The sequence below is a fragment of the Haplochromis burtoni genome, unplaced genomic scaffold (assembly GCF_018398535.1).
Source record: "Haplochromis burtoni strain Fernald_Lab_line unplaced genomic scaffold, NCSU_Asbu1 Contig_121, whole genome shotgun sequence".
In the NCBI taxonomy this organism is placed as follows: Eukaryota; Metazoa; Chordata; class Actinopteri; order Cichliformes; family Cichlidae; genus Haplochromis; species Haplochromis burtoni.
The window spans coordinates 422,669-448,288 of record NW_024582482.1 but is presented as its reverse complement, the minus strand read 5'-3'; the positions used below and the strand labels follow the sequence as shown (position 1 = coordinate 448,288).

Here is a 25,620-nt window from a genome sequence, read left to right as displayed (position 1 = left end):
ATGGATATAAAAAGTAAGACTGTGTTGAAAAACACAACAATTCTGTTTAAGGCACTGCTTATTTAAATAGTTTTGTGTATTTTGTGAAATCGGCTGATATTTTCTGTTTGACTTTGTAAAAAGTTTGAATTCATTTTTATGTTCGTTCAACTCAAATTCAAATTTGAACTTTTCCTTTTTAGGCTGCAGGACTGAATAAAAACAAGCTGTTCTAACTTTAAATTTCACATTTTTTAATTTAATCTGTTTGTAGTTTTTGCTGCACGTTAAATGACGTCTGCAGAGGTGAACTACAAAGCGAGCTGCATTCAGAGATAATCTGATTATCAGTCTCCTCGTCGAGACCTTGTTTGTGTACATACCAGCAGATCTGGCAGCAAATCAGGAACAACAAAAGTTAAGAGAAATATTTGTACAGTTTCAGCACGGCCAGATGAATGCATGTCGGTTCTTGTTTCAACATGATGCATACAGTACGTGCTGTAAGGCTTTGTTCAGAAGCACTGATACCATACAGCTCAACGGGTTTACATTTACCCACAGCCCCTGGCTTGTTACAGCTATAACAAGCCAGGTATTTAACTTGGTAAATACCTGGCTCTGGTATTTAACTCTGACGCTTTTAAATGTTGAAAATACTCCTGAACCTTCTGAAATTAACTAAAGTTGTCGGCCCAATCTGAAGAAACAAAAACTATGAGTTTAACTGCCAAAAATATCTACTGAGTATTGTCCTGAAGAGATACTGACAGAAGCTAAAGAAGGGCTGAACTGTGCTATGAGTGTAATACGAGTTTGTACCACAAGATGGTGCTGTGAGTGAACACAGCTTTATTTTAAATGGAAGGTCAGGAGAAGGGTTAAACTGAGCTGAAACAATAATTAAATCTGATTGGAAGTTTCATACAAAGTACGAATGAGTTCATTTTCATGTGCTGCAGCCTAGCACACACTCTGTCTGCCAGCTGCCAGAGAGGGGCTGTTTGCCTTCTTTGCATCCATCATAGTAAAAGTCCTGCAAATGAAAAATCCTTCACAAGACCGGAGGTATTCTAAACCTACCGAGCGACATTAATGATGAAAATGTCAGAAGTGAAAAACTTCCCAGAGTATCGAATGTTTTACTGCTGTAACTGAAACCAGCAGAAAGAACATAAAGCACTGAAACTCTGGGGTGGAGCCGACTTTTAGTCCAGTACTGCACCGTTTGAGAACACTTCAAATTATGTTTACTTTACTAACATTTATTTTAGTGATGTCTGATATTCTGAAGGAGAACTGTAAAATAAATGTCAAGTAAAAATGTAACATTTCGTCTTAAATGAGATGGAGCAGAAGGATAAAGTAGCATAAATTACTGTGTATTATAGTATTTCTGTGCACTGCTAAGGTACATTACAGTGTACAGGTGTAGTTTAAAAACATCTGTCCACTGATTGGTGGTTGCATTCTGAGGGCGTTTTAGGTTCTGTTACTCTGCACAGTCTTGAGTAACAGTATCAGACGTAATGAAGCAATGTTTCCCTCAGACATTAAAAGTAAAGCATCAAAAGAGTAAAGCAGCAGGTAGAATAAAGAAGCACGGAGACAGGTGGGCTCATTCAGAAAAACACTCCTCACATTTATTGACTCTTGGATCTCTGGGCCGAAGCCAAAGCTAACACACATTTGGCACAAAGACAGACACGATTCATTGGATTTTTCCAAACAACGGCCCGAATCACAGGCCTAACAGACGAAGACCTGCCGCTGTGCAGAACGTTCCCCTGTCTCAGAGATTCAGGCATCACTGCGGCAATGATCGACTGGACACGGCGAGGTCATCCCCTTGCATCCACCGCATCAGCTCCAGGTTCAAGTATGTTTACAGTGCGAAGACCTCTCTACAAGCAGCGACATGTTTCCTGTTATCACGGCTGCACCACGAGGCGACAGCAGAGACGAAGCAGATCACAGCAGCCTGCTGCAGCCACTCAGCGTGCACTTCACTCCGTCTTAATTCAGGTCTTTGCACTTCAGTTATTTACACATGCGCTGCTACTTTGTGTTAGCTTTTTCAAGGGGTAGCTTCAGCCTAACATGCAACGAGGAAGGAAAAAGAACAGAAGAAAGACCAAAATGTCTGGTTTGTGCTTGGGGTGCCAACTTTAACTGTGTGAAGTTGCAAAAACAGGATGCCACAAAAAATATGTATCGGTCGTTTTAAAGTAAAGCTGATTAAGTTTTGAATCAAAATATTACAGGATTCTGAGATGTTCTCAGGCGCTTCGTTTTAAATGAAGGACAAAATAAAAATGTGTCAGTTCAGCGAGCTGGAACAGGCGTTGGCGTGTTTACTGAGGTTGAGATGTTGACATTTCTGTGAGTCAGGTGGCTTTGCAAAGACTTATTTACTCTGAATGTCTTAAATCCTGCACTCTAGTAAAACAAAAACCTAACAGCAGCTATACTGTTAGGCAGGGAGTTTCAACTTAAAGATCAATAAACTGAAAATGAAAATTCTTTGGAAAATAAAGAAACTGTAACCTTCTTCCATCCTGCAGCTTCCCGTGTGACACTCACAGAGTTTTATAATTAGCTCACTCTGGCTGAAATGTTTTGAAGTGCAGGTCAAAGCTGGATGTCGCTTCTGGGTCTGAAAAGTGAAGCCAGTGCAGAGCGTATTATTTCTAATGGCCAGCAGGGGGCATCTCCTCTAATTGTAAAAACAAAACCCTATATTTGGATTTGTATGTATATGATTATTCTATATTTATTACGGCACGTTCCTGATGAGTGCATCGTCTAAAACTCTGGTTTCAAGTTTTACTGAATACAACACGATGTTCATTTTGGAAATTATGGTCCCCTTTAAACTAAAACAGAGCATAAAGCCGGCTATGATTTACGGCACAGCTCTCTTGCGACTGTCAGAGCCACCTCAGCCCGAGGCTTCAAACACGATGCTGTCTTTTATATACAGTCTATGGAGCATCAGCACTGTGGAGAACAGTGAGATCTCATGTCAGTTTTTTGTTCTGTGTGCTTTCTGGATTGGGAGGCCGACGGGACTTTGAGGGTGAAGCTGAGCGGCTGCAGATGCTGCAGATTTGTGATCGGCTGACAGAGTAAAAGCAGCTCGATGAGACGTTAAGGCAAAAAAACATTCTTCGGCAAAACAAGAGAAAACTAAAGAAACATCACACAAACATGTTTGCCTGCTGGTGGGATAAGAACGTGCGGACGGCCCGGAGACTGTTGTCCACCTCTACACACACACACACACACACACACACACACACACAGTAAGACATGAACACTGAATCAACACACAGCTGAACACAGACACGACAGAGTAAGGCAGTTACAGACGCCATAGATATGTTCATTATGCTTGTTATTACACACTTTGGTCATTTAAAATAAACTATTCTGTAGATTTTATATGTCTGCAGTTTTACAAAATACATTTTCAGATTTTTACGGTTTACGAGCAGCTTTGACAGAATAAATACACACATTCAGATTCGGAGCAAAGCAAAGAACTCTGTCAGAAAAGCTTCTATCAGCTCAGGTTAAAGGGTGGCAGCAGGTGGAGGCCTTAACCCCTCTGTGCAGCAGCGCCCCCTGCTGCTGTCTGCAGTTAGGTTTTACAATCTGCACCAGAAAATTTACCTCAACCAGCAACTGATTAAAGGACATTTAAAGGGAAAAAACCTCTGAATTTGTGAAGGTATTTGATTAGTAACAAATCAACATTAAACAGGTAAAATCAGGCCCAAGTCAGCAGCTGCAGAGAGGGGTTTGAATGCACTTTGCTACAACCAAGGACCAAGGATTATTTTTATTGTTTTATTCATAATCTGTGATTATATTGCACTCACTATGTCACTTATAACTCCTTGACTTTGTAATAAACTACATAAAATATGAAATTGTCCTCCAACTTGCAATCAAATGGACTTTGTTAATGTCCATCTGCAGCAAGAATATGCTGATACGTGATTACGTAGTCATAAATTGCGGATTTGATCAATAACACACAGATTTTCCTACGCAGACCTACAGCAGAGCAGCAGCGAGACAGAGCTGATTCTGTCCATGAGGCCACACAGAGATCAGACGGTTCACGTACAGACTCAAACAGACAGTGAAAGGATCAACTAAAGAAGTTTGTCTGCAGGACTTTCTGACAGAAAGACAAAGGCCTCTTTGACTTCACGGCCCTGGTAGTGCTTTTAAAGTTACTTATAACTCTCTCCCTGTTTGCCATCCACTCTCAGACATCAGGATAAATAAAGCTGGCAAACATGTTTATGAGAGAGAAGAGCTGACAGGAAGCTGCATATATAATCTTTACTAGAACGCTGATGTTTAAGGTGCCTCGGTTTTATGCCCACTGTGAGGACATCCATCTGTGGTGCTAGCGGTAGGGCTTTGTCTGATAATCACTGGGTTGGCAGGTTGATTCTAGGCTTGAGTCCCTCCGGATGGTGAACAGATAGTTAGTGTTTTGTGGCCTCTCCACTTTTAAAATGAATCAGAAAGCCTTGAAGGGAAACTTCTCTTGGCTCTGGACTTAGATGTTGATTAGCCTGCCACTGAAAATAGCTCCAAATAAATACACTATGTCCTCCTGTTTATCTGATAAAACTACAGAGAGCTTTCTGAAGGAATTACCAAACCTTTTCAGAAAGCTTTAAGGCTTCAGCACTGGGCTCAGAGCTGAGAGCCGCAGACTGAGAAGAAACGATCCCGATGAAACAGCAGCAGGAACTCAGCTAATTCACTCAATCATGTCCAAAAACTACAACCACGTGGAGCTTTGGAGTACCATCAGTCTGACCCCCTTTACCCTGCTTTGAGGTCAAAAGACAAAACTCTGCATTTTTGAGGAAAATGAAAAGGCTAAAGAGGCGGAGACAGGAAGCTGAAAGCCACGAGAGACACATAAACACACGGCTGCTTTGAGTCGGAACATGAGATCTGATAAAATCTGTAACATCACACCGTTCACCTGCCTAACAGTCACCTGAATCTGAACACCTGTCTGCACCTGTGTCGGCTGGTGACGCGCAGATCAAAAGCAGCAGGTGACCTCTGACCTCTGCAGGTTGGTCACATGGAGCTCAGGCTACAGGAGAGAAGATCGGACCTGCTAAGAGGTGCAGCTGTGGGAGGATGGATGATGAGCTAGTTTCCTATTGGACGGCCTAACAGGAAGCACATCACCTGATGTCTGTGAGTATCCTGAAGCTGCTGATTGGTGGAGTCCAGCCCTGCTCTGCAGGTGGCTGATGTTCCACTGATCTGGGATCTGCTGTTACAGTTGGGTGGGGCCTCTGCTGTGAGGCTCAGGAGGGGGTGATGTCACCAGGCTCCTCAGGTACACACAGGGGGTCCTCCTCCTCCCAGAGCCAGGGGCGGAGCTAGGTGGCGGCGGTGGAGGCGGCAATGGCCCGGGGGGCTTCAGGGAAGACATGAGCGGCTGCATCTCCGCAGCCACTCCCCCTTCCACGTCCTCTTCTTCTTCCTCCTCCTCCTTCTTCTTGTCTGGGAAGAGGAATGAGCCCTGAGACACCTGAGGTCCGATGGAGAAAGTGCTGCCCGCTGCGCTGCCGGGTGGCGTGTAGGAAGCTGGGCGGGGTCCACCCAGCCTGGAGAGGGCGCTCACCCGTGGGTGGACGGGCTCAGCAGGGGCCGGTGGGGAAGAGATGCTCTCCAGAGAGGAGATGCTCTGGTTCCAGGCCTGCTGGAGGTCCACTGGGATGATCTTTGTGGCCTCCAAAGACACGCAGGGGGGAGGCGAGCCCAGACTGCCTTTCCACGGCAAATGACTGTCTTCACTGGTTGGTGAGGAGGGTGCGGGTGGTGGTGAGGGCGGTGCAGGTGGTGGTGGTGGTAGTAGCGGAATTTGACACCCTTCCAGAGCTGCTGGCACTGAAGGATGAGACACAACAGGGGGATAGTTACCGAGCAGCGAGGCTTGAAAGACTTAAAGGTTCACACTCTAAGAAAAGGAGGAGATTCTGATTCTGCTTTTAGTTAGTCATGTGACTTTAATCAGACGTTCACCTCAGGGACTGCAAATCAAACATGGATGTAGCTTCTGGATCCAATAAGTAAAGCCAAGACTGAAGTGCCCAAAATCTGCAGTCTTCCTAGCAGCCAGCAGGGGGCGACCCCTCTGTTTTCTACAAGAAGTCTGGCTCAGTTAAAGTCTATGAGAACGTGTCCCTAAAACTCACTTAATCTGTTAGCTCAGTAAACACTTCCTGATGACTTCACAGCTTTATTTGCCTGTTCAGTTCATTTTGTGAATGCAACATGATTTTAATTTTGTAATTTATGGCCCAAGGGCCGCTGTCCTGCAGGTTTTAGATGTGTCCTTGGTCCAACACAGCTGATTTAAATGTCTAAATGACCTCCTCAACGTGTCTTGTAATGTCCTGGTAATGAAATAATCATTTGATTCAGTTGTGTTGACCCAGGGTGAGATCTAAAACCTGCAGGACACCGGCCCTTGAGGCCTGGAGTTGCCCACCCCTGCTTTGAAGCATGTCTTCCTTCGGATTAATAAGTTGCTACATTATGAGCTTACTGTGTCCCTCTGTCTGCCACTCCACTCCTCACTTATTACATCCAGATTCACACACACAAGAGAGTTTGAGGTCCACTGAGTTTTTGAGTGACACAGTGACGTTTTACCCGATTTGGGTCGCTGCTTTGGCGTCTCGGCCTTCCGAGCTATGAAGGTGATCCCGACGTCTTCGTCTTTCTCTGGATCTGAATGTTCAGCTTTGTCCTCCGTCTCCACGGGAACAACCACCGGATCTGAACACAAAGACAGAGAATCACGTCTGCTGATAGGTGGACACCTTTAGTCTGTAGCTCTATTTGTATTGTGCAGGACACATGAGCTCAATCTCAACCTGTGACTTTGTGTCCTGTGAATAAAAAAGATGATAATAATAAATTCCTCTCTGATGGCAGAGGAATCTTTCCTTAGACGTTCAGAGCAGATGTGTGGATGCGTTGGTAAGTAGAAAGAGCCCGCTGAGGCTGCAGCGCTCTCTCTTTATTTGCGTTACCTTTGTCCTGCCAGCTGACGTTACGTCTGGGTTTATCGCTGCCGTCCTCCTTGACGTCGGATCCTCGCCGCTGTTGAAAGGGGAGAGAGCAAATGCAGTGAGCCACAACAGGAAGCAGCCGGCCTTCAATCAGCAGTCCTTCGTGACAGACAGCGGTAAAAGCCTCTGCGCTGTAATCCACCAACCGTTTCGCAGTCTCAAATGTCATGTTACAGTTAAACAGACTGACGCAGGGATCCATGTGCACGTTTAGACATCTTTGTGAGGACAGAAAATTGGATAGCTACTATACTTGTGGGGACAAAGTGCCCGTCCCCACAAGTTTAAGACTCAAAATCTCTTTAAAACCTTTAAACGTTGTCTCTCTCTTTCATCTTCCAGCTGCGTCACTCAGTATGAAACGTTTACAAAAGTCTAAAATATAGATTTCCTTGGACCCGTCCAACGACCGATCCACCACGTGTCCATAGTAATCTGCGGACCGCACCGTGTCATTTAGAGGGCTGTTAGTGGTAAAATGGGATTCTTTGTGAAAACAGGTTCACTCCAGAATGTCTTTTTCTTTCTTTGTTTTTAAGAAATAATCCAGTCATTTTCTGTCCGTCTGGTTCTTTCTGTTTACTGAGCTTTCCGCACAGGTAGTCCGCTGCCTCATGTCTGCATAAATAAAGCTGAATGAATAACTCGCACCTCCATAATCAGCTTCGCCCACACGACACAAACAGAGAAATTTCGCCATCCAGCCGATCCGTCAGCCTCTCTGTGATATTATGGATCTGAGCTGGAAACTAGCAGGACTTTACTGAGCTTACAGAAGATATACGCCCAATAAAAATGCTCGATTTGGAGCAACGGTGAGAACAGATGCAGGTACTGCATGATGTGCACTTTAAGTCCCAAAACAAGCCCAGTGAGAGCAGAGCAAAGCCGAGCTTTAAACAACTGAATCGTGGCTCAAGAGTTGGGAGTTCGCCTTGTAATCGGAAGGTTGCCGGTTCGAGCCCCGGTCGTTGTGTCCTTGGGCAAGACACTTCACCCGCTGCCTACTGGTGGTGGTCAGTGTTCGGCAGCCTCGCCTCTGTCAGTGCGCCCCAGGGTGGCTGTGGCTACAACGTAGCTTGTCATCACCAGTGTGTGAATGACTGGATGTGTAAAGCACTTTGGGGTCCTTAGGGACGAGTAAAGCGCTATACAAATACAGGCCATTTACCATAACTGATCAGTGCACAATGAGGCTCACTGACTCACTCATTTCAAAACACAATGACACTGTTTGTCTTCATAATCTTTACCCATAAAAATTTTGCTGTGACACCAAAGGAAACATTTTCCAGCTACAGTACAGTAGATGTAGAAGTAGAAACACTTTATCAAGTACATCTACTGTACTGTATTTTCCTCCATCATCATCAGGAGTCATCTGATCGTTCCAGATCCATTCAGTCCAAACAGAGCAGGTCATGGGTTTTCTCTTGATTAAAAAAAATACATTGTTCAGAGCATGCTCAGAAAAGTGATTCTTAATCTCAAGCATTTCACTTCCTGGTTCATTAAAGGTGAAAAAAAAAATCCCAACCAAACTAAACAACCGCAAAAACCAGTCTGTAACGACAGCTGTTATTTCAGCATCACAATCATTCTGTTTAACAAGAAAGACCGAGGACCCTGGGACCGACTAAATCCTGGAACAGTCTAAAAGCTGTTCCTAAAAACTGGCGTCTGGTGCACTAAGCAGAACTTTATGTTTTCTCTGGACTTTGGTTAAAGCTTGTTTCGGTGACTGATGCGTCTCACCTTTTTCAGGCTGCGCTCCTTCTTGTGGCGTTTGTATCGGGTGGATTTGAAGGTCTCCATGCGGCTCCTCATGTTCCTCTGAAACACCTCCCGGTCCTGGCGCTCCTGCTCCCCCAGCGGCATGAAGTGACGACTGTAGTGGGACTGATACTGAACACAGAGGACACCAGCCTCAGCCTCACGCACTCAAACACATTTCATTTCCCAGTGAGACCTGCTCCCCTGTCCTGATCTTCTTTAAAGATCTCAATAATGACTTTAAAGACCCTGAAACATCTTGAGTGCTCTCCAACACAATCTCCACAACTTTAAGAAACCTTGGGGCTCCAAGAAGAGAAAAACTTACCCGTCTCCTGGGTTTGTACAGGTTTCCAGCGAGGACATGGTGCGTCTCCATGTCCTCCTCCACTTTGGCTCCAGGAATGTTATCGATGACCTGGAGGTCCAGACACACACCGCTGCCGTTCTCACGTCTGGAACAGACAAACATCAGCGAGCATTCAGGCCAGTCAGAACTGAAAAGCTCACAAAGAGTTTGATAATTCACTTATCAAAGGGCACAGGGTGAAACCTGAAACTTTTATGAGTCCGGCAGGGCAGATTTTGCAGTCATGTGACTCACAGATAGTTTGTGACGTTGGTGACTTCGGGGAACGAGGCTCTGCTGGCCATCGAGGGCAGAGACAGTCTGGCTGAGGTCAGGACGTTCCCACCCTACACACACACACACACACACACACACACACACTCTTCAAAACACGTCTTACTGCAGGTGCACTACTTGCAAATCACCTGGTGGTACAGTTTGGTGATTCAAACGAAGTGGTGACCTCCACAAAATCAAATGAAACCAACAGCGAAGCACCAAAACTTGCAGTTCCTTTAATGACCACCAGAGGCCCCAGCACTCAGTCAGTCATAAACAGTATTCAATCTGAGACCCTCCTCATTTGTTACAACCCACAGTTAATGTTATTGTAAACATTTTTGTGGTTTTCTGACAGGCAAAGGGACATTTCACCCTGAAGTCGAGTTTTTCCTTGAAAGGAGCCACCTGAGGAATTCCAAGCATGTCCCACTGGGAGGAAGCTCCAGGGTAGACCCAGAGTGGATATTCCCACCTGTTGTGCTGTTTATCCATCAAACTAAAAGTCTGTTTCCAGAAATGCTGACCTGGTTTCTAAGAAGTTTTCTGTAGGAAAAATGCTAAAGTTACTGAATTTTTAAATGCTGCGTATGGAAGTTCAGAATCCTATTTTGGGATGGATTTTTAGCGGTGGAGATTTTTGTGCTCTCCTAAAAACATATGATGGATCGTCATATAATAAAAAGGCTGTCTCGATGTGAAGCAGCGTTCTGCTTCATGAAACGTTCCTGTTTTCCTCATAAATCTGGTCCAGGGGTTTTCCTCGTCTCAGCTGGTGGGCTGATAAATAAAACTCACCTCTGCTCCGACTCTAATGTCGGCCTCACGGGGGGACTGAGCGTTAGCCTGGAGGCCCCTCACTGTGTTTCAGGCTGATTTATTAAACGCTCAGCTTGTGCAGGTGCGGGTCAGACTGTTTGTGTTTCACTCTGCTGAACAGGAAGGTTCACAGTCGTGAAAGGAGACGCCAACAAGTCCAAAATCAGAGCCAGCTCAGTCTGAGAACACTGAGACAGAATTTAAAGGAAGGACCTTGAAACTGGAAGATTTTCAGAGCCATAAAAGAGACGATTTCATGTCTTTTCACAGGCAATTTATCTCCAAAGGTGGGAAACTCTTTTGTCAGAGAGGTCAGTGTAGTTATTCTTCTTCTTCTTTCAGCTGGTTCCTTCAGGGGTCACCACAGCAGATCATCTGCCTCCATGTCACACATTCCCAGCATCCTCTTCTGTCACACCCACGCTCTGCACATCCTCCTCCTCTGAAGTCTTCCTCTTTTCCTCCTGCTGTTAGCTCCATCTCCATCCTCCTTATATATCGCTCTCCCTGCTCTGCCTCTGTCTCTGATGTACTCATTTATAATCCTGGCCCAGCTCGGCCTCCATCTCCAAACCACACATCACAGCAGGTCTCACTGCCATCCTGTAAACCTTCGCTTTCACACTTGCTGCTGTCTTCTGTCACAACTCAACTCTGACACTCGTCTCCACCCACTCCACCCTGCCTGCACTCTCTTCTTCACCTCTCTCAAGCACCGTCCTCTCTGTTAATCACAGCGTTAAACTAGAACAGGAAAAAAAAAATAAAAAAGCAAGTAGAGCAGAATGAAATAAAACAGAATAATACAAAATATAGTGTGTCAATAAGTAAAAGATAAATAAAACAATACAATGGAAGATAAAATTCCTGAATGAAATAAAAGTTCATAGAAAAAAAATCATTTTCTAAATATTTTCAAATTATATTTTCAAAGTAAAAACAAATGATGCTGTTTTCTTAATGTGTCTGGATTTGTATGAACTGATGCTCAGGGATCGACGAGTCTCTGTCATATTTTGAATGTTTCTAAAGTGTCGTCTTCCTCCTACACACAGCAAACCTCTGTCAGCTTCACACTGAAGCCTACTGGCTCTAATTCTTGGTTTAGTTCTCCACCTGGTGGCTTTCAGAGGAACTGACAGAGACGGACGTCATCGCTCATCAGTCCATGAAATATGCAAGTCACTGTCAGCAGAGAGGGATTATACCTCGTCGTTTACGGGCACGTGTGTGGTTCTCTTTATGAATCTGGTCCCTTTCGTTTTCATTTTCTGAAAGTTTTCAGTGTTGGCAAAACCAAAAGCCATAACTGACTTTCATACATGTTATTGATATAAAACTACGATAGATGTAAAGCTGACACGCTTTAAAACTCTCTCGATGTGACAGTGAAGGACTTGCTGGCTGCTTTCCTTCTTTACACTTAATGTTAGTAATGCTTGGATGGTTTTTCCGACCTGGTCGATGACGCTGATGGCGTCTCTGATGTTGATCTTCTGATAAGCCTCCCACAGTTCACTCTTCCTGTAGACGGACTTCCTCAGCAGCAGCTTACTCAGGTAGTTCTTGTCAAACTGCTCCCACCTGAGCTCAGACAGGGCGACAGGCATGAAACACTTTGTCTCTGCAGCTTCCTCTGATGTTGCTGTAACATTGCAGTGATGTCGGGGACACTCACTTGTCTCTCCAGTGGTGATATCCCTGCAGTCCTGCGATGTCCTCCACCGCAGTCAGAATGTGGTCGAAGGCCTGGAGACAAAACATTAATGAGAAGGGTGAAGGTGAAGAAGGTGAAGAAGAAGAGGAAAGGGGGAAGAAAAAGAAGTCACCCTCTCGTGGATCTCCTCGTTGATGGTAGGCTTCCTGTTGGTGGCACGAGGAACTTTGAGCCACTTCACCAGCGGTTTGATGGTCAGACCCTGATGACGAGAGAAGAGTCTCAGAGAGCTTCTGGTCAAAAGTATGTGGACACCTCCCCCAGGACCTTCTCTATTGCTAAAGTCGTGATGGCACTTCCAGTCTAGCATTTTAATCTCAAAGAGACATTTACCATCGAGGTGGCAGCAAACCCACCAAACCAGAGCCATTGATCTTCACTGTACACGCGTCTGAATCCATTAAAGGTGGATTTACCAGCACCGGATTCTCCTGTGATGGAAGATTTAGTGGAATTTTCTTTTGCTTTTCTAAATATTCCTGAGCCTTGTAGCAGTGTTTTTGCCTTCTGGTGCTTCTTTTTGTACATATTAGATGAATTTAATGTATACTTTATTGATCCCTGTGGGGAAATTCCTCTCTGGATTTAACCCATTCACTCTATACAAGTATAAGCACTGATTCCACGACATTACAGTGGAGCTAAAACTGGTGCAGTATAGCCCTGCCTCATGTCTCAGCCCCCCAGAAGACTCACAGCCTCTGAAGCAGTGTTCCAGTTTCTTCTACTGTTTCTCTAAAACAGCTCATGAACTTGAGAAGTGATTTGGTCATAATCCAGAGATGAGTCAGCGTTATCCACGTCTAAGTCACTTTTTCGTTATTATCTAAGTGATAAACCATCATCTGTTGCACTCAGACGGTAACTCATTAACAGAAGACATTTGTGGGAATCACCACCGTCTGCTGAGGTCCATGATTCATGATGGGAATCAAAGGTCCTTCAGCCTCAACGTCAACTCATGACTTACACCAAAGTATACTCTTTAGATTTAGTGTTTAGAATAGAACAGAATAGACTAAACAGACACTAACTCAGTTGGCTGCTTCTGATTCCAGGGGATCCTTTTAGCTGGAAATGCTTATTCTATCTAAATTAAGATCATATCAAACACATGCATGTGTGATTAACACCTAAGATGATGGAAGGATGAATCTGTGAGTCCTCCTAACAGCCTGAAGCAGACACAGTTAATGCTGGGTCCTCATTTTGATTGGTTGCTTTGCAGTTGACTCCGTTGGGTGACTTATAATGATGGTGAAAAGGCCTTAAATGGGTTTTTTTGGAACCCAAAAACAATTCCTGTTTGTTATCTGCAGAGGCTTCGAAGCACACTGAGTGCAGCATGAAGGACAGGGATGGTTGGACCTGCTGCTAAAGTCTGTTTCACTAAAACTTCCAAAAAATCCACGTAAGAACTAAAGTATCAGCCGAGTCCGACTTTCCTCCAATTTCCTCGATAATTTCACCACTGAATGTGAAATTAAAGGCCACTTTATAACATCGACAAACTCGTTTCTGTTTTTTAAAACACTTAACTTGTGACAGATTCCAGGTCTGACACATCAGATCAACAAGCGAGGCAAATTTCAGTCAGTCAGCAGCCAGTTAGTGAGAAAAACAGAAAAATGGCTGAAGCGAACAGACGCTAATCGGTCAAATTTAAGGGGGGAGGGGAGCAGGGCAACCTCAGGTCGCTCTTTAGCCACGCCCCTGCTCCCATCTGTGCAGAATAGTGTAACTCACTGGTGTCAAACTAAATTTAATCTGTGTAAAAGTCACGGCGTGGGTCACCTGACCTCACTCGTGTGCTCGTCTGTCTTTCAGGGAGGGCGCTGAACGCCGTCATTCCTACCTGAAACATGACGGTGAAGAAGACGACCACGATCGTCGTTGCGACGAAGTAATCCTTGGCTTTGACTTGCTCGCCATCTAGCAGTACCACTAGGGCGAACGCCACTGCTCCTCGAAGGCCGCCATATGACATCACCACCTGGTCGATCTTCTCCAGTGGCACAAGGCGGAAGCGGTTCAGGACCCAGGTCTGACCAACCACACCTGGAGAAGAAAGGACGACAGTTTCACCTGTGTGCTGCATGAAATATCTTAATTTAAGGGTGGAGAAGATTCGACATATTTTCTGGATTCAATTTAAATTCTGCGTGCCTCCTTTCAGCAGGGAGAGGTGGAGCAGGAGGGGGAAAAGCCTTAAAGGTTAAAAAGGAGGTTTTTCTCTGTCTGATACGAGTGTGACATTTGAGCGTGCTCAGTTAAAGATCAGCCATGCAAAAGGTCACCGCAGGAAAAGCAAACAGAAAAGGACAAAGCTGGTTTATTCCATCAGCGATCATCGAGCAGATGCTCCGTATTTTTCTGCTTTTCCGTGAAGCCGCCGTCTCCTCGCACTCTGAAACATATCCTAGTAAGATGCTGAACTATTTTAAGACACGATGGAAACCGACTGACCGACAGCTCTGAAAATTAAGATGAAGACGAGGGTGCAGGACACCAGGCCCGTGTCCCAGGCCCACTTTGACTTGTCCACAGCTGAGATGCCCAGGAAGATGAAGATGATGGTCTCTGCGATGCTGGCCAGAGTCTTCATGGTGTACTTCACCGTGGTTCGAGACTTCTGGGAAATGTTGGCCTCCACATATTTGTTGGCCCCGATGCCACAAAAGGTCATGCTGAGATGTGACAAAAAGACAAAGTGAGACATGCTGTAAAACTTAAAATCAGACCAGAGTTGATACAAAAGATGGATGGAAATGTTTTTGTTTTTGCAACCAGAGAAGTCGCCATCTGCTGATGATCAGAAAGAATGCAGATTTGCGGCACCTTAGACCCAGAACCCGCTCCATCTGTTGTACACTGGTAGTTCTGATTTATAGAGGATGGACTTACGACAGGATGGCGGACAGGGAGAAGAGCTCGGCGGTCAGGTAGGCCAAGTAGACCATCAGGAAGACGAGGAGCGGCTCGATGATCCGGACTTTCTTGGTGAAGCGAGTGATGAAGCCCAAGATGACGGCAAAGATCAGACCCACCATAGTCCCCCCGATACTGACGATGAGGAAGGAGGCTGCAGGAGAGGAGGAGGACGTAAGTCACAGGACTCAGGTTTAAGTCAAAGTTTGATCCTTTCTGTGGACTCACCGACTCCTTTGAAGTAATCTGCTGTCTGCACATTCTCTGCTCCCACTTCCACAAAGGAAATGTAGACTTTATATAAAACCTGCAGAACACAGACAGGTTTAGACTGTAGGTGTTTGGAGGTCTGAGCCCACGGACGGTCTAATGTTTAGTGATCTGCGTCTCGGGAAAATCAGTTAAAGTGCAAGTGCTTAATAGCACCACAAGGTGGAGCCTCATTCTTTTTTTGTTATGTGGAGCTGGAGCGCTCACAGGCTAACAGAGGTCATCATGTATGACCAGGCAGCAACCTTTGACCCCGGGGCTGATAAATGAAGCCATCATGAGGTGATAAAAACTGTAGTTCCTTGAGTGGCCACTTGAGGCTGACTTCAAAAAGAGTCATTTCCCCAACAAACGGTTTCCATTTATAGCTGATTATTTTGTTTTGTTGTTTTTTGTATCTCACCTGTATAGATTTTGTTCACATTTAAGGACCGGCAGCCTCAGCCGGCGGTTCTCTGCTCAGCTTCACCTCAACTTAATTAAGTTTTTAATATACTCAGTGTCTCAGCAGTGTGGAGGTTCACACGTATTGCTTCACACGCAAAAGATTCCAGATTTGAAAGCATGAGGTGACACAGAGCAGCCTCAGGGGTCACAGGCTGCTGCACTCCGAGTGTCAGCCCCGTGGGAAGCTTGTGTCAGGTGGGGCACGTGCTGCAAAAAATCTGCTCCCAATTATTGCAGCTTCATTTTCTGCGGCTTCCCTTTGGGAAACCTCTCAAGAAGTCTGTGCTGCAGTTTCTGTGATTTAAACTCTAATACAATCAAGATGAAGAAGCATGTTGTTGCTGTTCTGTTCACTGCCAGGTCACCTCTGTACGGTGCATTTTTGAACGTACTGCCCAACACTGGTGATAACCAGCTGGATATCAGCTCACTTCACTGGGTTATATTGCTTTCTTTTTTATTGTCCTGCAGTGGAAACCCCCTCCCTGCTTTTCAAACACTGATTTCATGTCCTCTGCTCTCTAAGCTGATTCACACAGTATGAATCTCCACTTTATACCCACAAATAATCATTTCACAGCAGGAATTCCAGGCATTCTTACTGTTTACAGGACCTTAATGTGCTGCGTGACAACAGTAAATTATGGCGTGCGGCTTCGGGGAAGCATGCAGCACTCAGCTGAGCCTGAACAGTAATAACTGTGATGTGAAGCGATTGAGCAGCAGTAGTGAGCGGCCAGCCTGAGAAAATGAACTCCTTCCTTCGTCCTGTGCTTGCAGGTCATGGCTGCAGTGCTCCCACACTTTGGATTTTTCCATTTCTTGGTGGGATTAGCTCAGATTCGGAGTGCTGCTGAGGATTAGACAGTTGCAGTGTTAATCTCCTCACAACTGATTAATCTCAGCTTTCTCAAACAGTAAATGGGAGAAAATGTGAAGGTTCTGCTCTTCTGTCCTGGTCCGTGTTCATCACGCAGCTCTGCTGCTCCGATTCACCAGATTCTGTCTCTTCTCTGTCTCTCTTGATGTGGAGTAACATCGTAAATCAGCGGACCTGCTGCCGCTCAGACCGGCACCAGCACCCACACTCGACCTTTCACTGCCACCATCACTTCATACAAATGCAACAAGTGGAGTATGAAGTTCAGGAAACGATATGTTCGCACAAACACGGCCCACAGTGCGTCCTTGTGTGCTAGTCATTGTTGACCTTGTAAGCCGCTCTGTTGCCACAGCAACACACCTGACATGATGAGGCATGTGTGAGAGCGTGTGTGTGTGTGTGTGTGTGTGTGTGTGCAGCTCTGCCTTAACATATCATGTGTTTCTGTGCTGGTTTTACACCTACTGTGGGGACGTACGTCTGTTTGCCACATTGTGGGACACAAAGCAGTAAAGTGCTCAATTTTAAGATGTGTTTTGAACAGGAAAATACTGTGTGGAGATGCACGTGTGTGTTGTTTATTTTTTATTGTCATTTAAGTTAGAAAATATGACCTTTGATATCAAGAACTGTTTTGCAAATGTGTCAGCAGAGATTTCACAGACTGAAAAGAAAGAAAACACATACATACAGAAAATAAGTTTACACATGTATCAGAGTTTCTGGTGATATAATCATGATATAAAAACTTGTATTATTATTGGAGTCTTTCAGGATTGGGTGATAAGTTAAAATTTTAACACCATCAGTAACAATAACCAGCTGGTGATTGTTACTGATGCATGTGTGCGTGCCACTTTCCATCCCCCGTCCCTTGTGCCTGACGGACTGTGTGTGGTTCTCACCACGGTGACGGCGTCGTTGACCAGTGACTCTCCAAACACGATGATGAAGAGCGTTTCATTGACGTGAACCTCCTCGAACACGGCCAGCACCGCCACGGGGTCGACGGCTGAGATCAAGGCGCCGAACAGCAGGAAGTCCAACATTTCGGCCTGCACGTGCTCATCTGCAGGGACACGCGGGAAATACGAAGAGACGGGACAACACAACAATAACAGGAAGTTTCCAGTTTTAAACGAAGCAACTTTAACATTTTAAAGGAAATTATTCTGCGCCACTGGTTCTCAGATGGTCGGCGAACTGTGTCAGTACTGTGTTTGCAATGATTACGAAATCTATCACAAACCAGTGAAGACAACAGAGAGTTCAGAAGAGAGTGCAGGTAGGGTGGAGTGGGTGGAGATGAGTGTCGGGGGTGATTTGTGACAAAAGGATAGCAGCAAGAGTGAAAGAGGAAGACCTCAGAGAGAACATGCAGGCGGCTGGTGTGACAGAGGAGGAGACGGAGGCAGGTGAGCTTCTGTGGGGAAGGAGAGGTGATATGTGTTCGTTTATTCGCTGTCATATATAAATCGTGCTCAAGAGTAGGAAGCATGACCACGACCATGATATACATGACCAAAGTAAGTAATGAGGTCAGCACACGTCTAAAAAAACCTGTGAGAAACGAAGAGTTAAAGGAAGAGGAGGTACAGCGGCTCGTTTCAGACAGAGGATGGACCGGAGGGACACAGAAGCCCAACATGACAACATAAATAAGGACTATGTTGAAATTTGGATTACGGAAAGCTGCTCTCACTGAGTCCAGAAAATAACAATAAAGGTGGAAATGAGCACCATGAATCTCCTTTAGAGGCACTTAATGTACTGTAAACTTACTGCTGTGTGTTTGTCCTGAACAAATGCTGTTCGCTGGCACATTTAACTCAAATTTATTCACAAGTTATTTCTGTTTCCTGGAAAGAGGCGCTGCCTTAAAGGCTAAACTCAGAGAACAACAAACTGATTGCTGTAAAGAGCTCGGATTGAGGGCAGACTATAAATCCTCTACACAGAGGTGGGGCTATGCAGGACTGCAGATGCACACCTGTGACCTATGACCCCTGCACCCACAGCACTGACCTATGAACCCCAGCAGTTTGGCAGCGTACAGGGAGAACCCGGTGCAGAAGGCGTTCCACAGCGTTCCCACCACAGCGTATGTCAGGATGGCTCCCAGGTTGTCGAAGAAGAGCCTGGCCGGCATGAAGTATCCGGCATCACCCACGATGGTCGGCAGCAGGAAGAGGAAGAAGAGGCTGGGCTCTAGCTGGTATAGCTGCTTCTTATTGGCTATGAGGACGACCCCGCCCAGGACCAGACCCAGCAGGATCAGCATGCAGCTCTCTGGGACCACGGTGGTGAAGCGCTGGGAGAAGTGGAACACTGCAGGACAAGATGCACCGATTACAAAACAAGGCATGAAAAAGTTTGCATGACTTCGTTAAGTTTAATTATTTATCTGCTTTTCTTAATTTACCTTCTCTACCTTCTGTTTCCTGCAACAGCTCCTCTTTGTTCCTTCTGCTACTAAATCCTATGTCAGCTTTATTTTTCTCCACCTGCTTGGCTCCGCAAACATCTGACTCTGCAGCTCCTGACTCGTGCTTCATTTTAGTCAGGTCTGCAGGTGTGAACACGGACATGTGTCGCACGTGTGCCGAGATGTGAGGAGGCAATTATTTGCTCTCTGAATTGTTGATATTTTTGCATTTGATGAAACACATAAACAAAAATCAGCGCTGCCATTGTAGCCTTGGACATGCAGTTAGGAATCCATCAAGGCCTGCGGTGAGTCACAACAAGACACACACACACACACACTGGTGATGCTCCTCATAAATCAGGACACAGGGAAAAAACATCAAAGCCTGAACGAACATACTGTGTGCGTCTGTTTCCATGATGATTCATTTACACCAATCAGAAGGCTCTGCTCCATCAGCCAGGGCTGGATCACCATCCAGACAAACTGGGAGTCAGAGGAGCCTCTGACTTCCTCGTTATCATTTCAGTCGACATAATTTGATCAGCTGAAGCAGAATGAAGCAGAACTACAACTGATCCTACAAGTCAGACGAACCCAGAACCTTCAACTGCATCATCATCATCATCATCATCATCGTGCTTCCTGAACATTCTGCAGACTTTGATACTGAACTTTTCCAACTGAAATAAGTCTTTTTAAACAGGGTAACTCTGCATTTTACTTAAGCTGGTCGGGATCAATGCGCCGTGTTCTCCATGACTAACAGCGCTGGGTCATCCTCACACTGAATCCTCCACATACACACATGGAGCATCAGCTGTTTGCAGCTTTTAACTAGAATAAAATAACAAAACATGAACAAAACTTTAAACTTCATGTGTGAATGAGCGTTCTGCCTGACTCACATATATGAACGGATATGTGTGTGACGCTCTTACAGAAAGCAGTTCAGTTACATGGTGTACTCGTACACGACTCTAACTGTGCTCTGGATAACAGATAGCAGAGGAGGCACAACAAGAGGAGCGACAGAGGCAGCGACACAGTCCTTCAGCTCACTGTAAAGAGCGTTGCAGAACTTTTCTAATTTTTCTAACCAACATCATAAGATAACGTCTGTCGATCTTTGAGCTTCTGGGTTTGTGTCTTAACACTTTAAAACCTGAACCATGAAATAATTACTTAGTTTGTCAAACAGAGTGTTAAATTAAACTTTCTGACAATTTAATTAACTATTTATGGAAGCCCGTTTCCGCCACTAAATAAAAACAAAACAGCTAGTATCCATAACTCGAAATTTCGAGTTATTTTTCTCGAAATTTTGACTTATTAACTCGAAATTTCAAGAAAAGTAACTCGAAATTTCGAGTTACTTTTCTCAAAATTTCGAGTTAGCTCTGCCAATCAAAAATATAGGTGAATGAGGTCGCTTTCTTGTTACCCGGAAGCATATGGCGCAGAGGAACGCGCACTCAAAAACGGATCCCAACAAATTGGCGCTTTGGCGAGTACGTTTGCTGATAGTAACACCGTGTGATTCAGCTAATAACACGGGGATTTCATCATTTGTGAAGCCAGGCTGAAAACACTCAGCAATCTATGCATTCACAACTGGATGTAATACCGGTAGCTTAGCTGTAGCATTTGTAGCTGAGGGCTTCAGCTTCCGGGTAACGAGGAAATGACGTCATTCACGTAGATTACTGATTGGCAGCGCTAACTCAAAATTTCGAGTTAATATGTCGAAATTTTGAGAAAATAACTCGAAATTTTGAGTTATGGATCCATTTTATTTTTTTTTAGTGGCGGAAACGGGCTTCCATAACTATTTGTTTGCATATACTGTACGAGTTTTAATTTGTACCATTTTTATTGCAATTTATTTTGTTTTTTGGGGGAAAGACACACAAATGATGTAAAAGTATCAAAAACTCAAATTCTCATGATACACTTTACATTAAAGGCTTAAACTTTTTAATAGCCAACAGCAGACGACTTCTCTGGTTGCAAAGAAAGACGTGTGAGTGTGTAGAAGTTTAAGGGAAACGTTATTCTACTGCCTCTGTGAGCTATGACTCCAGCGAGCGCTTTTCTAATTATTACTAGTTAGAAGTATGATTGGATACGAGTGAAGTTACTCTCGATTTCTCAGTCGGATCTGCCCGGGTTTCAAACTCCAACACACCAACTGGGAAAACACTGATTTTGAAGCTTTACATCAGGACTTAACAAACGATGACCGTGGTCATATTTCTTATATGCTATGCTCAATAAACTAACTGCTGTGCATTCAATGAACACATTTAATAAACTATAATTAACAAATAAAATGTAATAAAATAACAATGCAGCCCATAAATGTTGAGTTAAGAGAGAGCTCGTTGTCTGAACAACATCAGTCTGAAATAAAATCCTAGATTTTGGTGCTTGACGCTTCATTGCTTGTTTCAAGAGAAGCAGAGAAGCATGTTTAATATTTGCTTTATACAGTAGTACACACACACACACACACACACACACAGCTGAACCACCTACACACCAGACGCACAGCGAGGACAAAAAACACTGAGAACATTCAGCTGCTCAACATGACGTCCAGACATGGCCATTTATACACCACACATCCAAAGCAGCTCTGAAAACAGAGACTGACAGCGTCTGAGTCTGATTCCTCAGAGCTGCAGAGCTCCACCACTAAAACTCATCCCTGAGTCTTGTCTAAGAAGCTTGGAAAGAAAAGCGTCTGGACTTCTGTAGGTTAGGTCCAGCTTTTCTTTCCAAGCTCCTTAGACTACGATGACCTGGATGACTGAGAACCTTCACAGACATCGCTGAGGCTTCATCACCATCAATCTACACACATACGGTGGTTTATTCTGACTCACTGCAACATGAATCGCCCCTCTGCCAAATAAAATCTAGAGCAACAAACACTGATTCATCCACTGCAGAAAATAGTCCCCAAAATGGTCTATTAACTCCTAAATGATAGTGAACAGTCTCTTAAAGAAATGACTGAGCCTAAAGTTTATATATCTGTTATGGAGGTTTGACTTTTGAAGATCAAAAGCTTAAAAGTTTTAGCTTTAAGAATGTTAAAAGACACCAGGAAAGAGCACATTTGTCTGAGACCGTCTTCAGTGTCGGATTAACCCACCCGTGGCGCTCTGTGAGCCTGGAAGAATCTCACAGTGACAGGAAACGGGGAATTTAACAGTAGATGCTTGTGTTCGGCTTTAACGACAGGAAGAACACGCAAGAGATCACCAGACCTGCTGATTTATGTCTAAATGATCTGAATGTGTGCAGCCAGCTAGAACAGAGCCACAGTGTGTGTCTGTGTGCACGCATGTGTGTGTCACTAACATTACCACATTAGTAAGCAGTATGTATAGCATGTGCGTATTATTGTCTTGCAGTGCAGTGACTCACCAGCAGCTTGGGAAGTATTTATGTCAACAGGTATTCCTCATGTTGTGGGGACTTAAATGTGCAATCATGCTATGGGGACGAGTCATTTTAACAGGGACGAAAGCGTCAAATTTTTAAGGTGAATGCAGCATTTAATGTTCGAGTTTGTCTCCAGGAAGTGAATGGGAGTCAAGGAAACATGGCTGTGTGTGTGTGTGTGTACCTGTTCAGACGTCTTTGTGAGGACCAAAAATTGGAACCTTACTATACTTATGGGGACCAACAGTCGGTCCTCACGAGTTTGAAGGCATTTCTGAGATTCAAAACGTGGTTTTGGTGTCAGGGTTACAATTAGGTTATGCTTAGGTTTAGGCATTCATTTCGAAGGTTAAGGTCAGAGTTATTGTAAGTGGCTAGGGTAAGTGTTATGTCAATTAGATGTCCTCACTAAGATATCAAAACGAGAATGTGTGTGTGTCAGTTAAAGTCCTGCTGCTCTGAAACGTTCTGAAACACTGAAGCTTTCGAGGATCGAGGTTCAAAGGTTTCTTTGTTCTTTTCACATTTTAATACTACATAAAGTTTATTGTTCATTACTATTAATGTTTAGCAGACGTGGCCAGTTCTTGGCTGATGAACAGACTCATCAACCCACTCATCCAAGCACACACGCCACATAAGCGACCTCTTACTCTACCTACAGGGACTCCTTCAGTTGTGTCAAGATGGAGACATCTTGGGGAAACTGGGGTCTCCTCCGGGATATGGACCCGGGACCTCAAGAAACCCAAAGATTAAGGATCATTCCTCTACGCTCTTCTTTCATCTACTCCTGTGCTTGTTGCTCCCTGTCAGTGGGACCCTTTCCAGCTGAAAGTGGGCTCTAACAAGATGCTGAGGTGCTGGGGTAGCACCGGTTCAACAGGATGCAGCTGATATTGAGCGGGTAGTAAGCTACTTGCCCCACAGGTTCAGGTTTCGCCAACTAAACTACTCTGTTGTGGGGAAAAGAAGCACTCACTTTAATATTGGGCTTTGAAACTCTTTGAAGTGTATTTAGGCAGCAGTGGGAGTCCTCTTGTGGTATATGCCAACCACAATCCTCTTATTTTTGCACACTGTAGAGAACACAGATCAGCACATGATGAGAAGGTGCTCATTTTTACAGCTCTGCCAGCTGGATGTCCAACATTATGTCTGTTTAGTTTTTTTTATTTTGGGAGTTTTCTTCTTCAGTTCTCTTAAAAGTGCTTTTTAGGTACCAAGCTGCTGAGAACAGAATTGCTGAAGGTAATCTTAGTATCTTCATAAATACATTTGTTAGTCTTAATGACTGAAGTAACAGCTGGTGTCACTTTTGCTATCTAATCATAACAAAACAAAACCAGCCATATTTCAGACAGAAAGGGTGCAGGTCGAAGCAACAGCTTCTGGACACCTACCCCTCATATTACACAGTTTAACCAACCATGAAGTGAATGCTACGAGTCAGTACGTAGAAGAGTCAGATAAAAATTTATGTCCAGAAACAGACATCAATAGCTGAAACGTGCTGTCGATGTTAAAAACTGTTAAATTTGAACATTTACTGTGATGCAAAACCAACAAATACCACCAATACTACTGATAATAATAAATGTTATACTTAATATTATGTTGTACAGCACTGATTTATTGTTGTGGCCTCATTTATCTGGAGTCTTAATTTCTTTTTATGAAAACAATATAATGACTGATTCTGTTCATGTTTTATTCACTAAATATGATTTTCCTATTTTGAACTTGGTGATATCTCAGTTTTCTGATCTCGCTTCTTTTTATGACCTCCATTTATCGTCTAATCTAATCCCCAAGAAACTAAATGTGTTTTATAACTTCGGCAACTTGTTTATCATCTGAAGATTAGTTTTATTTCTGTCTTCTGTCTGGGTGGCTCATTTTTAAACTAAGCGAATAATCAGAAATAGTCAGATAGATATAAATAAAAGTTGTTCAACACTGGATTAATTAACATGAAAAGAAGGCGCTGTATGGAAGGCCTCAGGTTTGACGATTTCCTTTGGGTTTCTGCAATATTACTTAGAAATCCAACCTTTATTAAAAATGTACACAGACGAAGAACATTTCATATGCAATCAAAATCTTAAAAAGCTCAGTTATTTTAGTTTGTACAGATGCCATTTGATTAAACTTGGTCTTTTATCAAGTTGTTCAGCATGTACAGTGACTGATAAAGATTTCATAGGAGAACTGTGAGGCTAAAACCAGCAGTTAGTTCTTCCTCCTTATCTAAAACTCCAATCATTACTTTCAAACCCAGAAAATATTTTAAACTCTTGTTTCTTCGATTACAAAAGTGTTCATTATCAGAGAAAACTATAAAAGAAGGAAATTATCCCAAGCTGAGTAGGAGACCCCACTGGGGCATACTGGTCACTTGCTGGTTAATATTATTAGTAAAATGTTACAATTATTGGCAGTTATAAGTGTCTTCGTTTTAAAAAAGAAAATATTTGTTACTTATTTTTTCAACCATTTAATGAATTAAGCCGTCAGCTCAAAGTCACCATCAGTAATGAGCCTAATTCTTCTTTTAAAGTTGTTCTAAAAACCCCGGTAACAATCAAACAAAAAAAAAAATCATTTACTTTTGCTTTTCTCTACCATTTTTTAAAATTATTATTATTATTTTGGTAGCTGACAATAATCAGGGTTAGAAACATCACCAATGATTTAGACATCAGTGTTTACTATATCAAAAATGGGGTGGGTTCGGGGGGCCCAGCAGGAACTTTGTGGCCCGTGGCTCCGCAGCAGGTGAGTCCGGCAGTGGCTGCAGCCATTCCCTGACTCTCATTAAACTTCCAGTCTGGTTCCAGCTGCAGTAAGGAGACCAGTGAAGTTCCAGTCTGTGTACTGGTGCTGGGAAACAAACACACACAAACACACACACACTTACAGATCTTGGCCACGCTGGCCACCAGTAGCCAGATGGCGATGATGTACGGGGTCTGGACGTAGCTCCACTCCCACTGGACCACCCGGTACCCGCCGCCGTGATGATGATCATGCTCCCCTGCGTCTTCCTCCTCTCCGGTGCCGGTCGGCTCCTCTGCAGCGGACCGGGCCAAGGCGACGCCGGGCGCCCCGTATTCCGCCCCGGGCTGCGGGAGGAGGAGCGGCGGGGCGGAGGGAGAGGCGGGG

The 25,620-nt window shown here is 44.2% G+C and overlaps 1 protein-coding gene across 1 annotated transcript in view; it reads right to left on the bottom strand.

Annotated features, from left to right (window-relative positions):
* Nucleotides 1-1,191: 1,191 nt before the first annotated feature.
* Nucleotides 1,192-25,620, bottom strand: part of slc9a5 (solute carrier family 9 member A5) — a gene marked incomplete in the record, with an annotated part of 25,909 nt that continues 1,480 nt past the window's right edge. The window contains 16 exon segments of the mRNA XM_005929228.3: nt 1,192-5,919; nt 6,688-6,813; nt 7,071-7,140; nt 8,865-9,014; nt 9,211-9,337; nt 9,487-9,578; nt 11,787-11,913; nt 12,008-12,078; nt 12,159-12,248; nt 13,902-14,104; nt 14,513-14,733; nt 14,951-15,128; nt 15,203-15,281; nt 17,480-17,643; nt 18,600-18,902; nt 25,376-25,620. Of these exon segments, the coding sequence (XP_005929290.2) occupies nt 5,303-5,919; nt 6,688-6,813; nt 7,071-7,140; nt 8,865-9,014; nt 9,211-9,337; nt 9,487-9,578; nt 11,787-11,913; nt 12,008-12,078; nt 12,159-12,248; nt 13,902-14,104; nt 14,513-14,733; nt 14,951-15,128; nt 15,203-15,281; nt 17,480-17,643; nt 18,600-18,902; nt 25,376-25,620 (2,863 nt within the window).